At 39.4% G+C, this 13,823-nt stretch overlaps 1 protein-coding gene across 1 annotated transcript; it reads left to right on the top strand.

Annotated features, from left to right (window-relative positions):
* The first annotated feature begins 4,752 nt into the window (after window positions 1-4,752).
* On the top strand, window positions 4,753-5,544 carry LOC105901164 (histone H1-like). The gene has a single exon (XM_012828562.3). It carries the CDS (start codon window positions 4,789-4,791, stop codon window positions 5,326-5,328), a length of 540 nt encoding a protein of 179 aa, XP_012684016.1. The 5' UTR covers window positions 4,753-4,788; the 3' UTR covers window positions 5,329-5,544.
* The last annotated feature ends 8,279 nt before the right edge of the window (window positions 5,545-13,823 follow it).

Below are 13,823 nucleotides of genomic sequence, written 5' to 3'. Positions count from 1 at the left end.
CCTTCTTGGCCATATCACAAGTGTTCAGAAGGCTGCCGCTACCAGCGGCATCCAGCTGTGCACCCCTGTTGCGCAGGCCACTCACGAGACTTGGGGAACACAGAGAGGCCACCCAATCGGGTATTCCCAAAGTTCCGTGGGAGCGCATGAACAGGGAATGCACTGACAGTCTTTAGTTACCCCAAGCCCGGTTTCAAGGTTCCCCTCATCACCCCTATATAACTCCAACCCACCTCTGTTCAGTTTGTTGGTCAAGCAAAGCTGGAGAGGAGCATCACCATCGAGAAGTTCATCAGACGATTCACAGATCAAAGACATTCGCGTTCGTTCTTGCCGTGCGTCGTTAAGATAGTGAGTGTTCTGTTGTTTGTGTTATTAGTGATATAGTCTGTTAATATCAGTGTAGATAATATCTGTTAGTCAAGCCTTGAGAGTGTGTGTGCTAATACAATTCTTGGGACTTACATCCTTTTTGTTCTTACCGGACAACCTGTTGCGATTGGCGCCTATTAGAACACCCCTGTCATACATATCTTTTTGGGATTCAGTTACGTACTGTATCCCCCTATTTTATAACAAGGCCCCCTGCCATCGAAAATCCACTGCTACACTAATGACACAACATTCTGACCACCTCTACATTTTCATCTGTCTTGGAGGTGCAAGCTGTTTTCAATTCAACATAGAAATTAAGTTCCAATAGCAATAGTGTATCAGTAACCCAAAATTAGTTCAATTCCAATTTGTCTTGTTTGAATGTCTGAAATCAAATTTTCACACTGGACAGGCATAACACATTCCTCTGTGATGTTTTTTATGGTAACACTGATTTCAAACTTGTAAGCAACTAATGTCATTCTAGAACCACCCACATTTGATTAATCTGAAGTCACATATACAACATTTTAAAACTTCAATAATAAACAATGTACATCATTTAATGTTAAATGTATCTGCTGTGCGTCGGGATTTATTTTTCGATAATGACCGCCGGACTATACATTATCCCTTACATAATAAACAATGTACCTCCTTAATGGCACATTCATTTTCACTAGCTGCAATGTAGAGCTCACGTGGAAATGTGTTCCATCCAGAAAAGATCCATGTTATACAGTAGTTAAAGAAGAACTCAAGAAGAAGAAGAAACAAATAGTTAAGATTCACTGAAGAAGTCACTGAAGAGGTAAAGAATGAACATCCTCCTCAGCATTTGAGCCAGTGGCCATATACACTTCATGAGTTATCCACAATTCAGAAGGTAAAACTGGCTAACCAAATGTGTGGGGGGAAATGAACAAGTTTCATCATTACGAAATAGTTCTAACTCTCAGTTCCTAGTGCTTCTATAATGGAGTGCACTCTGGCATCTCCTGATGACAAAGGGAGAAGGAAAAGAAGATTTCTTCAAGGTGTGAAAACTCACACAGCATGATGTAAATCATATGTGATTCACATACCTTGTTAACTCCATGTGAACTCCTTTTTATATTTATAAATCACTAAAACTTACCCCTGACAGATGTACAAGTTTCAATCTGCGCTACTGTAAGTTTTATTGTAACCAGAATCGTAATTGATACATTCTAGGCAACCATAATTATTTAGTATGGGTCATTGTATGGGCAAGGACATAGCATTATCCTAACTCCTTGTTATGCATGTCTTCCGGATCATTGTCCTGTTGGAAGATCCAACCAGTGTAAGCATTCTGGCAGAAGCAGTGAGGTTTTGATTTGTCTACTGTAAAAAGCCATCCATGGCTATCCAAACCCATGTCTGGCTATCCAAATCCAAACCCACCTATGGCCATCTATGACCATCCAAACCCACCTCTGGTGTTACCAAACAGTTCAGTTTGGATCTCATCTAACCAAGCCACCCCACTGAAAGGCCACCTTGTTGGTTGAAAATGACAGGACTTTTCTGCCACCCTAAACTTGGTGATGTCTGATGGGAAACCGTCTGACCACAAGATGAAAGTAACTGGGAGAATCTTTAATAATTCAGATCATTTTTCTTACTGTGTATGGGGTCAAGACAGACAAACCACCACATCCAGGCAGGTTCCTAACATCTCCAGAGGGGTATTCCAAGAAAGTGGTTTAGTGACAAACCTGGCTAAGTTAGCTCAGAGTAAGTGGTAAACTTCCTAACAGAAGAGCCTTGTGGCTTATTTCTCCTAGCAAAACAATTTTCCTTCTATTAGGAGGTTTACCATTGACTCTGACTTAACTTAGCCAGGTTTGACACTAAACCACGTTCTTGGAATAACCCCCCAGTTGATTTAGCCTTCGTTGCTACTGCTGTTTACAGTCCTTGGTTAAGAGACAGAATCTGTTACCTTATTCAACATCTCTGTGAAAGTGATGGGTAACCTCTTAAGTGCACCTTGTAATTCATATCAACTTAGCAAAGTAAAAAATGTACAAGAAAATATAAATACTATGTTTTTGCTTGGCATAGTGATATAATTGTGACAAACATTTTCACACAAATGTATTCATGCTTATTACTTTTTCCTTTAATCGTTTACTTACACCTCATTTTTCCTACCTTTTTTGAGTGACAATATATATATATATTTCTATTCAAAATTGTGTCACCTTCCAATAATTGCATTATTTGTAAGTTAACAAGTAGAGTGTTTCCTCTTAAGAACAATTGAAAAAAAAAATACTTTAGGAAGACTATATTGCAAATTCTGGGCTCAAAGTAGAACCTCAATGCAACAAGAGTGAATACACCTGTAATCACTGACATTCAAGTTGGAAGACCTGTGATCATTGAAACAAAATTGAGTTATTGAGTGATTAGTGACAACTAAAACTCAGTTGTATTCAGCAGTTCAGCAGTATTCAGGCGGTACAGAATGAGCCATAGTACCACTAATCAGAGCTGCGGTGGCCGTCCTCCGGAAATTGACGCCACAGACGGTGCACTTCTAGCTCTGAAAAACAGGTGGGAAAGTGCTTCAGACTTGACAGGGATTCTCAATAGAAGTTTGAGTTTCTGTGATCGCTCAGGCAGTGCAAAAGACCTTGCATAACATCTACCTCTATGGACAGCATCCAACAAAAGAAACCCTTGCTTGCTCTTCGGCACAAAACTGAGAGATTAAACTTTGCTGAAGAACATGAAAGGAAGCCTGATGGATATTGGGAGCACATTAGTGTAAGGTGATACAATTTTGAATCATTGGGGATTTAATTGATGGTGCACAGGGATGTACTGACTTCTGTTGCATACTGTAAATAATATTAATATAATAAACAGTAAGGACCTTTTTTTCATGCCCCCTTGGCTCCTATTGATCAAGAAAGCCCATACCAGTAGAGCTCCATCAATCAGCCTTCAATCACCACATCCCCAGTACACTCAAGCCCATTCACAAACATTTAACTGCCACATTTAAGGGTCTTTGGGATGTAAAAGTTCAATAAGTTGTGAAAGTCTTGTTTTAAAACAGGACCAAATTAAGGCTGCTTCTCTGTTTTGACCATGCAGTTGTATGTGTTTTCTTATATGTGCCCCTTCTTGACATACAGCCAACTAAACATGCAGTCAAAAGTGATATTTAGTCAAACTAAATTCCTCATGATCTTTTCTCAGTGGTGCATGTAAGCACCTAGTTAAAGCGAATATTCACTTGAACTAAGATGAACATAGGTCATTTTGGGACGTTTAAAGAAAACCTCTGGTGCAAAAGATAAGAGCGTCATGTCATTTGCCACTAGAGGTTGTGTGTGCTGGCAATTTGCTCATCAAAAAGAGAGTCTTGCCAACCCTAGAGAGAGATATTTTAACTCTGTACATTAAGTTACGTATTTCCCATCCTTCCAGCAAAACAAATAGTCGGTAGGTAGGCAGATTGTTGTTTTTAAAGAGAAAAACACAAAACAAAAAATCTAATCCGAAGACTAAACTAAATATCACAACTATATACGTGAAATTCGACAGCAATGAGCTATTCTGCAATGAACAATCAACAGGACAGTATGTGAACACTGTTTATGTAATTTGGATCAGAGTTGTATTTCAATATTCCAATCGTTTTAAGGCGCGGTAAATGTGATGCCTATTTTGGCAAAGATCCATGGAGATTCCCGCTCCGTACCAAGTTAACATAGAGAAAAAAAGTTTAAAAACCAATAAACCGAAAATATTGAATATTTTAAATAGGTTTAAGGAATGTTTTCATCAAAATGTCCATTACATCCTACATTTAAAAAACAGGCCTATTTATGTTTTAAATTCGGACGTTAAAGTATGATAAAAAATTGTGCTTCTTAGGGGTTTTAAAAACATAAAGTAATTTGCATTATTCATTTCAAACAGCTTTTTTTCCTATCAGAAACTATTAACTTTATTTTAAAGACATAACGGGAAAACATAGTTGCTTTTTCTCTATATTTTCTATTGTATAAATTAACTAAAAATAAAGAAATCGACTACAAGTGTACGAAAACAAATCAAGGTGTCAGTCGTATTTTAGCAATTTATAATCAAACAAAGTTATTTTTATTTGTTTTAAGACATCGATCGCATGGTGCATTCTTTGCTAATACTGGTGATGCCATTATTTGTCATATTTAATCGTTCTACTCACAACTACATAACTTTTAAATGGATAAGAAAACACAGCTTACATTTTTTTATAAAAAAAAGACGCGGGTTGTTGACACTTGAGTCTCCATGGTTCTCATCATATCTTTATTTATGGTGAAGACACGCTCCCACCCATTCATTCTGTCATTCTCGAGAACTTAACTTGTCACTTGTGCAACCATGTCAGGAGTGCCCCCGGCTCCCTCAGCTGCTCCAGCCAAACCTGCAAAGAGAAGGTCCTCAAAGGCCAGGAAAACCGGACCCACTGTGTCCGACCGTATTCTCAAGGTAGTGGCTGCATCCAAAGAACGCGGTGGTGTTTCTCTCGTCGCCCTGAAGAAGGGTCTTGCAACCAGCGGCTATGATATAGGGAAGAACAACGCGCGCATAAGGCTTGCAGTGAGACGCTTGGTGACCAATGGAAGTCTCATTCAGATAAAAGGCACTGGGGCCTCTGGGTCTTTCAAGATCGGGAAGAAACCAGTGGTCAAGAAAAAGCCTATAAAGAAAGCCAAGAAGCCCAATGCCAAAAAAGCCAAAAAGCCTAAACGGGCGGCAGCAACGAAAGCAACAGGTACACCAAAGAAGCGCAGGAGGAGGTCAAAGAGTCCAAAGAAGGCAAAGAAACCAGCTGCAGCCAAAAAGCCGAAAAGTCCCCGGAAGGCTAAACGCAGAGTATCCAGAGGGAAAACCAAAAGGGTTGCAGCCAAGAAGAAGTGAATGCGTCGTCTACCTGGACACGCTTTACAACTGACGCAGAGGGTCATGTAACATTTTGTCCATAAGTGCAACATTTTGGAGACCTTGCTTCAATTTACAGTACTTGGACTTGTTTCTGGCCTTAATATCATACCTTTAACATATGCATAAGAGTATGTGTAAAGCTCTAGAACAAATTTTACATTGCTTGTAAAATAAAAACTATTCATTTCACAAGTTTCTGATTATTTTGTTTGTTCGTTTGGACTAATAAAGTAGGCTAATGCGCCACACGGTTAAATGTCAATAATACAATACAATACATTAGTACAATAATAATTTAATAACTGTTAGGCATTAAATCCTAAACGTACTTATAAGTTAAAGTCGAAGTGGGACTTTACTTTGTAGAATAAGGTAAGCCCATATTAAGGTCAACAGCAGTATTTTGAACCTACTGGGCGTCACATTTGAAGTGGCTAGTGCTGGTTTATGGAATTGTTTTCCAAAGGTTGATTCGGATAGGTTAAGTATCGTTGCCCAGATACATTTGTCCATAGGGTGATTCTAACTCATAAAACCTAGAATTGATTCCCCAACGACAGAGGATTCCCTTTGCTCAAGTTTATATTCATATAGTACTGGGGCGATGGAGGGCATCTCTTCAGCAGTTCATATGGCTGTGGTAGGTGGAGTCATATTCGTATTACGCAAATCATTTCGCGCTGTTTATTTCCCCCCTGTTTAGTCCCGCTCAAATTAATCATATCGTGCCAAAACCTGTATAACTGCGATACAGAGCATTCAGGACTTTGGTTTAATAAATTGTGCCTATCAGCACCTCCACGCCCAAAACAAAAACACAAATGCACGCAGGACCGCGCTTTCTCAGTCTCAGGCCTCGACGGTATGACATTGTAACTTGCACAAAACCATCAAAAGCCATGGACAACTGATGCAGTTTATAGTATAAACAAAAATACACCAAATATGATTTAACGAAGTGTGTTGTAATGTGTGTGTTTGTAAAAGCTCTACGGCAAGGTAGAGGTTAATAGCATATACATGGGTTTGTGCAGACAGCATGCACAGCACACACATCTTCCCTGTGCGTCGCTTTATAATCTGCCTAGAGAGACATTATGGAGCTCAATACTTGAGGGCTAAATGCCTTGGATTGCAAACACCCACAACAGTTTAGTGAGCACTGATACAAACTTTGGTCATACCTAGTGACGTCGTATTGTTAAAGCTGGTCGTTTTTGAGTTTCTGAGCTTGTAAGCACGTCAAGTGTTTTATCTCCCCTTTGCATTACTGTGTATCATCAATGTAAATGTGAGGATGTTATTGAAAAACAGCATGTCATGCATCACTGACCGATCCCATTGCATTAGAAGACGTGCACAACTGCATCTTAAGAAACTTGGGCAGCGCCATTTAGAGGGGCGTAAATTGGCACAATGTAATTTGCAAACACGCATTCTACAAAAAACAGACCGAATGTGGTCAGCATAAAAGCTAGTCACTCTGTTATCATTCAGACGTAGACATTTAATTTGTGTAACACCAACTCTCACACAAGTCAACTGTCAACCCAACAGGAGGTTGAACTAATTTCCCAAGGTTTTGAAATTTCGGAAACATTCAATTGCCCTGCATTTTTATCTTTAATCAGGTTTTAAGAATGATTTCTAAGACAAAAAAGTAGCTGATAAGGGGCCTCATTTATAAAATGTTGCGTAGAAGCCATCCTCCATTTGATCTAAGACATTTTCTGAAATGATCAAGTGTGATTCAGAGAAAACGAACATACACACAAAAAAAACACGTGTAGGGGAGAGCGGGGTAATGTGGGACACCGGGTAATGTGAGACACCCCCTGTATCTAGGCAACGGAACACATTTGTGGTCATGTAACCATTATGTTTTCAAGACCCTCCCATTCCCCCCTTGCCATGAAGGAGGGGTTGGTGCTGGTGCTGTGGAAAGTATGTTTTTTCACAAAAATGTGTTTTTTGCATGTAAAAGTACATTTTCTAGATGTGAACTTAATCAACTGTTGTGTCAAAGCAAATTGATTCAGGTAGAAAAACTTATATCATACATGTTGATGAACTTCCAACACATAAAACCATGTGATTGATGCTAGTGAAGATAAGCCTGAATTGCTAAGAGATGTTGTTTTTTCTAAAAAAGTGGCTGTGGGGTAAAGTGAGACAAATGCTGTGGGGTAAAGTGAGACTGTGGAGAGAGATCTAACCCTGGCAAAACAGTCCCCATCTACCAGATTGCAGGACTTGTAAATGAGGCCTTGTCAGCTGTGACACCACGGAATATCACTTCTGGATTCAGGTCCACTGGGATTTTCCCTGAGGAAGCGTTTGCACCATCCATGGTGTCAGACCGGCCAAATCCTGAGCTGCAGCCTGCATCCACTGGTCTATCCACTTCAGATGATCCAAGTGGTCCATCCACTTCAGATGATCCGGATGGTCCACGCCCTGCAGATGATCCACCCCCTGCAGATGATCCAGAAGGTCCAATCCCTGCAAATGAACCACCTGCAGATGAACCACCTGCTGCAGATGATCCACTCGCTGATGCAGGTCCATCCACTGCGCGTGGTCCACATGGATGTGCTTGCCAGCTGACTCAGATGTGCCATGTGTTCCGAGCCGACCTGGATATGTGTCTCCTCGTGAAATCCTACCACTTCCCAAATGTCCCCCCAGAGCACAAACCAAAAGAAAGCGTGTGAAGACAGCCATCCTAACTGATACTCCTGAGAAGCAGACAATAGAAAAGGCTTATGAAGAGAGACAAAAGAAACTGGCAGGGAAAAAGCAAAATAGCAAAGAAAAGGGAAAACCGAAAAAGAAAGCACCCAAAAAGAAAATCATAGATAGCGGCTCTGAGGAGAGTGTTGTCCCTGTCGAACTTGATGATGAGTTTGACAAAGAGAGCTCTGAGGATGAGAGAAGTGATCCTGGAAACACAGATCTGTCCGTGGGTGACTTTGTCCTAGTTAACTTTGCAACCAAATACAAAATGAGTATGAGGCTGATGTTCTAATCCAGGAGGGTCTAGTCCTGTGTTCTGAGTCCCAGGCTGTTCTAGCTGGTTCTGATTATGGTCCCATGACTGTGTTCAAATATAACTGGTTTTATCTGTCATTTGAATGTTAACAAAAACATTTTGAATTATATTATGTTGTATATGATTTTGTTCAGAGTTACTTTCAAGTGTTTAAAAAAAATTGCTTAATTGACAAATCCCCTTGATTCTGTTACTAGTCCGATATTAGTTTTGGAATGTGTGGTTGTCAATCTAGCTGTCAGGATTCTTACTGTTACAACATGTGTTGTTATGGTAGTTTTAAAATGGAAAAAGTAAGTGGTTCACTTTACCCCCTTGATTTCACTGGTCTGTCTCACTTTACCCCTAAGCTGGGGTAAAGTGAGACACAAGACCACTTTTTTTAAAACAATCATATTTTCACTGCCCTTAGTCCTGAAGACATTCTGATCATTTCAATTGCTAGGAGACATCCTGAATTAATGGGAAATGTGTACATTTTACTGATATATCAATTTAGCTCGCCTAGAGGAGAGCAAATGTAAAAAATGTCTCACATTACCCCGCTCTCCCCTACGCCAATCCTTCAGTTATAAATCACAAATGATCGTGGAATTGTGTGCAACTGAATCTCCGCCCCAACGCCCCTACTTACATTTACATTACATTTAGTCATTTAGCAGAAGCTTTTGTCCAAAGCGACGTACAAGGGAGAGAATACTCAAGCTACGAGCAATAGAACCTGGTGTAACAATAAATACTACTTTACATATTAAGAAATATAACAAAATGAAATCTACTTACTCTTAATTAGCATATAAATTGAGCGCATTCTCAATGCACAAACTCTCTGTGACAATGGCAAGCAAGAAAGAAACACTAAAAAGAAGAATTATAGTGAGGCTACTCATTGAGTGCAAGAGGGGGAACTAGGGAGATTGCCTTCTCAAAAGGGTCCTATATGCTACCGTGGCTCCACCACCATAGACATAGTATACTATGTCTATGTCCACCACCACCGAGGCTGGCTACACGAGAGGGAGGGGCGACAAAACAAAGGAATAAAGAAACCACTCTAGCCTGATATGTACAATACATGCACTCTCACTTACAATCATAGCAACAATCAACAGGCTAGAGGAAAAACAAACCAAAGGCTAGTTAGGCTATAATCAACACCACAATCATACACGTAGAAAACAGCAACCGACAATGCCGACTGCAGTTGAACCAGTCTGCCGCTCACGTTACAGTTTGCGAGGAACACTATGTTTGTATCAGGTATCCCACGGCAGCCACAATACCCAGCGGGTGCTTGTATACAGAAATCGTCACGCACACACTGGTACACCACGTAACCGTATATTTATAACTTGCCCCACCTTGTGTGGTTAGTCATTTGAGGTCATCATGGCTCTCCGACTAGTCCTTTGCCTTGTCCTCTCTTTCAGTAGATACATTATTGGCTCTCATCCACTCTCTCGCCAAAGCAATGGGCTTCGCGACTGTCGGGAAACCGTAACGATCCCGGCTCTAGAGGTGTTGCCTGGTGGAGGCTGGGATAACCTCCGTAATTTGGATATGGGAAGAGTGATGAACTTTAGTTATTTCCAATGCCAAACCTCAGAGGACGGAGTCTATCTCATCCCCGATGAAGTGTTTGTTATCCCACAGAAGGTGAGTGAAGTGGAGACCACTTCGGATATCATCTCCTCATGGCTCGACCAACACAGTACCACCTCCCAGTCGATCAACGCAGGTGCGTCTTCTTTCTCCGTCCTCAACGCAAAGTTCTCCTCAGAGAATCAACGAATGAAGACGCATCAGGTCAGAGAGGCTGCTGTTACTGCCCGTATACAGGTAGGTGTATATCAGAGAACTTAATGGCAGGCACATGCAAAAATAAATGGATACAATTAACTACTGGTCAAGAATGGATTGCATAACATTTATGTCTGATACTGTGATAGGCTACTATCTTGTCATTCTTTTTAGTAGTCTAAATTTTATTTATAAAATGTTAAGTTTAGAAAAACATAAATCACACCAGAAATATGCATATTGTAGTTTACTTCTAATCTTGTTTATTCTTATCGTTATCTGAAAATTACCATCGCTTTTTAATTAGCTTTGTTAAGAGAACAGATTGCTCTCATAGAAAACATATTATTGCCCTCATAAGTAGTCTTTAGAGGTGGGTATGTGTCATAATTGGAGTAATGAGGGGTCATAAAGGTCATAAAGGGTTATTAATATGACAATTTGGATGGATGGTTAGTTTTGATCTAGCTTTGGGTGACAGCTTGCTTGTCATTTTGGATGGATGAGACAGGTCCTCGGCCCTTTCTCCCCCCTCCACACAGGCAGTTGACCCCCACAAATGGTGGGAATCGCTTGATAGTAAGGTGTTATCTGAGAGGGTGAGATTTTCCCGGCGTAGCAATGGTGTTTCTGACCAGGTCTATCCTGTTGGCATAGCAGGGGTCAGGAAGACTGGCTGGTCTAGGCGTGAGCACGGGGTTGATAACAGAAATTTGGTGTTGAATGATGTCGTAAACCGGTGTTACCAAGTAAACCATATGGGTTATCAGGCGCTCAAGCATAGCAACGTCTTGTCAGCCTGTGAGATGTCATTCTTTCATATTATAGCAAACTTTAACATGATATACACATAATCCCTATGGTCTAATGGTAATGATACCGGCTTATTCAAGTCTAAAAGACTTAGTTTTGTAAGGCTTGACCCATAAGACATTTGTTCATGAGATGCTAGCTCAACAAAAGCAGATATAGTTCAACAGCACACACACACACATGCATGCACGCACGCACCCACAGACACACAGACACACATACACACATACAAACACAGAGACATAGAGACAGATACACAGTATACTAATAGTTATATTATAAACAATAAAACAGAGTATTGTGTAATATGTGACTATATTTTAGTTTAATCCCAAAACAGCGTGATACATTGAAGACATACAACACACACACACACACACACACACACACACACACACACACACACACACACCACCACATTCACAGTAAGAGATGAGAAAGGTGTTAAATCCACTTTGTTAAGCAACTGTCATACAAACACAGAGACATAGAGACAGATACACAGTATACTAATAGTTATATTATAAACAATAAAACAGAGGTATTGTGTAATATGTGACTATATTTTAGTTTAATCCCAAAACAGCGTGATACATTGAAGACATACAAACACAACACAGACACACAACACACACACACAGAGAGATACAGCAGTCATACAAACAGAGACACAGAGACAGATACACAGTATACTAATAGTTATATTAAACAATAAAACAGGGGTATTGTGTAATATGTGACTATATTTTAGTTTAATCCCAAAACAGCGTGATACATTGAAGACATACAAACACACACACACACACACACACACACACACACCACACACACACACACACCCACACACTCACAGTAAGAGATGAGAAAGGTGTTAAATCCACTTTGTTAAGCAACGTGTATACACAACACATTCGGGACCTACTGGAATGACTTCGATAGAACAAAAAAGAAAAAAAGTCACCCCATTAGTTGATGGTAGAAAATGGATAGAACATTTGAAAATTATACAAAAAGGTAACCTAAATTCTGAACAAAAAGCCTTAAATGCTCAGTTGAGAAAACAAATTGAATACAAAATTGAAATACCTCAAGAACAAAAAATGATGTGGTGTAGATGGAGGGTACAATCAAATGCTGAAACACAGCACACCTAAATTAAGAGAGACAATCTTGAAATTATTCAATTTAATCCTGTCGTCAGACCCCTTTTCCAGAACAATGGAAAGGTGAGCCACATCACACCAATTCATAAAAAAGGTGACAAACATAAACCTGACAACTATAGAGGCCTCACACAAGGCCGCAATTAGGGAACTTATTTTGTGCCATCCTGAACAACAGAATAACACAATTTATCCATAATAATATCAAAATTCATCCCAGATAAGTTTTTCAAAATAACAGACCAACTGTTCATATATACACATCCCATACACTCATAGAGGAACATGTACAAAATGTTAAAAAGGTCAAATATTTGGTTGTTTCATAGACTTTAGCAACGCTTTCCACTCAGTATGGCATGATGGACTTATGTTGAAACTAATTCATAGTGGAATTGGAGACTAAATGTATGACATCATTAAACAGGTATAAAACAATAAATGCTGTCTAAAAATTAACAACAGAATAACTGGTATTTTGACCAGACAAAAGGAGTTCGACAAGGCTGTTGAGTAAGGCCAACCTTATTCAACATATAGATCAATGATTTGGCTACAGAGCTTGAAAGATCTGCGGCCCCAGGTCTTATATTTCTAAATGAAGAAATGAAAGGCCTGCTTTTTGCTGACAATCCTCTCCTACACTCCCCTAGTGTAGAGGCGCTTCAGGAAAGTCTAAATATTCTTAACTAATACAGTCTAACAAGGCCTCCCCTTCCAATTAACCAGGATAAGTCCAAAATCATGATATTCCAGAAAAGACACACCATACTTAATAGTGTTTATAGGATCACAACTGGCGAACAAAAACTTGAACAGGTAAAAATATATTGTTATTTAGGATTAATGATTTCATCTACAGGACATTTTGATGGTGTAATAAGATATTTAACTGAAAAGGCAAGAACAACATACTACATGCTAAGGAACTCATCACTAAAATATAACCATCCTATAAAACACTGCTTACAAATTTTTGATTCACTACTGAAACCAATACTATGTTATGGTAGTGAAGTTTGAGCAGAGGGGGTGGACACCCCGAGAGAGAGCCTATCTATTAAAAAAACAGGGGCTCAACTAAAAAAAAAAAAAAGATTCAACCATTGCTTCAAAACTGAAACAGCTAAAAGAAAGGAATAAAGAAAATTACATTAACTACGGGTTTTCCCTTTTTCTAACTGTCCATTACGTGTATTGCTATATGTATATCTTATGAATTTAACTTTACTTGATTATATTTACTTAATTATTATTATTACATTTTTCCCTGTATTACTATTATTATTGTTGTTACTGCTTAAGTGCTTGGGTAATGTTGTATTGTACAGTCATTCCAATAAAGACAATGGCATTTAATTGAAATGCAGAGAGAGAGAGAGAGAGAGAGAGAGATGCAGAGAGAGAGATATACAGAAGAGCGAGAATCAAAGAAATGCACTCCACTCTGTATAAAAAACAACAACAAATTCAATAACTCATATTGCAGCATGAAACAATACGAATCCTTTGTAATTAGTCAAGGGAACGTCCAAGGGTTAAGATCATCAGCCTTTGGACTAAAAAGTAACGAGTTATTTAATGAGTTCAAGGGGAGGGGGAGAGAGGGACACTTACACCAAATGGCTGCCCTGGAGTGACAC

This window comes from Clupea harengus, chromosome 7 (assembly GCF_900700415.2).
Source record: "Clupea harengus chromosome 7, Ch_v2.0.2, whole genome shotgun sequence".
In the NCBI taxonomy this organism is placed as follows: Eukaryota; Metazoa; Chordata; class Actinopteri; order Clupeiformes; family Clupeidae; genus Clupea; species Clupea harengus.
This window is presented reverse-complemented; position numbering and strand designations above follow the sequence as displayed.

Bases quoted from the DNA above. Each gene is read 5' to 3' on its own strand.
- LOC105901164 (XM_012828562.3), top strand. From the start codon at position 4,789: ATGTCAGGAGTGCCCCCGGCTCCCTCAGCTGCTCCAGCCAAACCTGCA.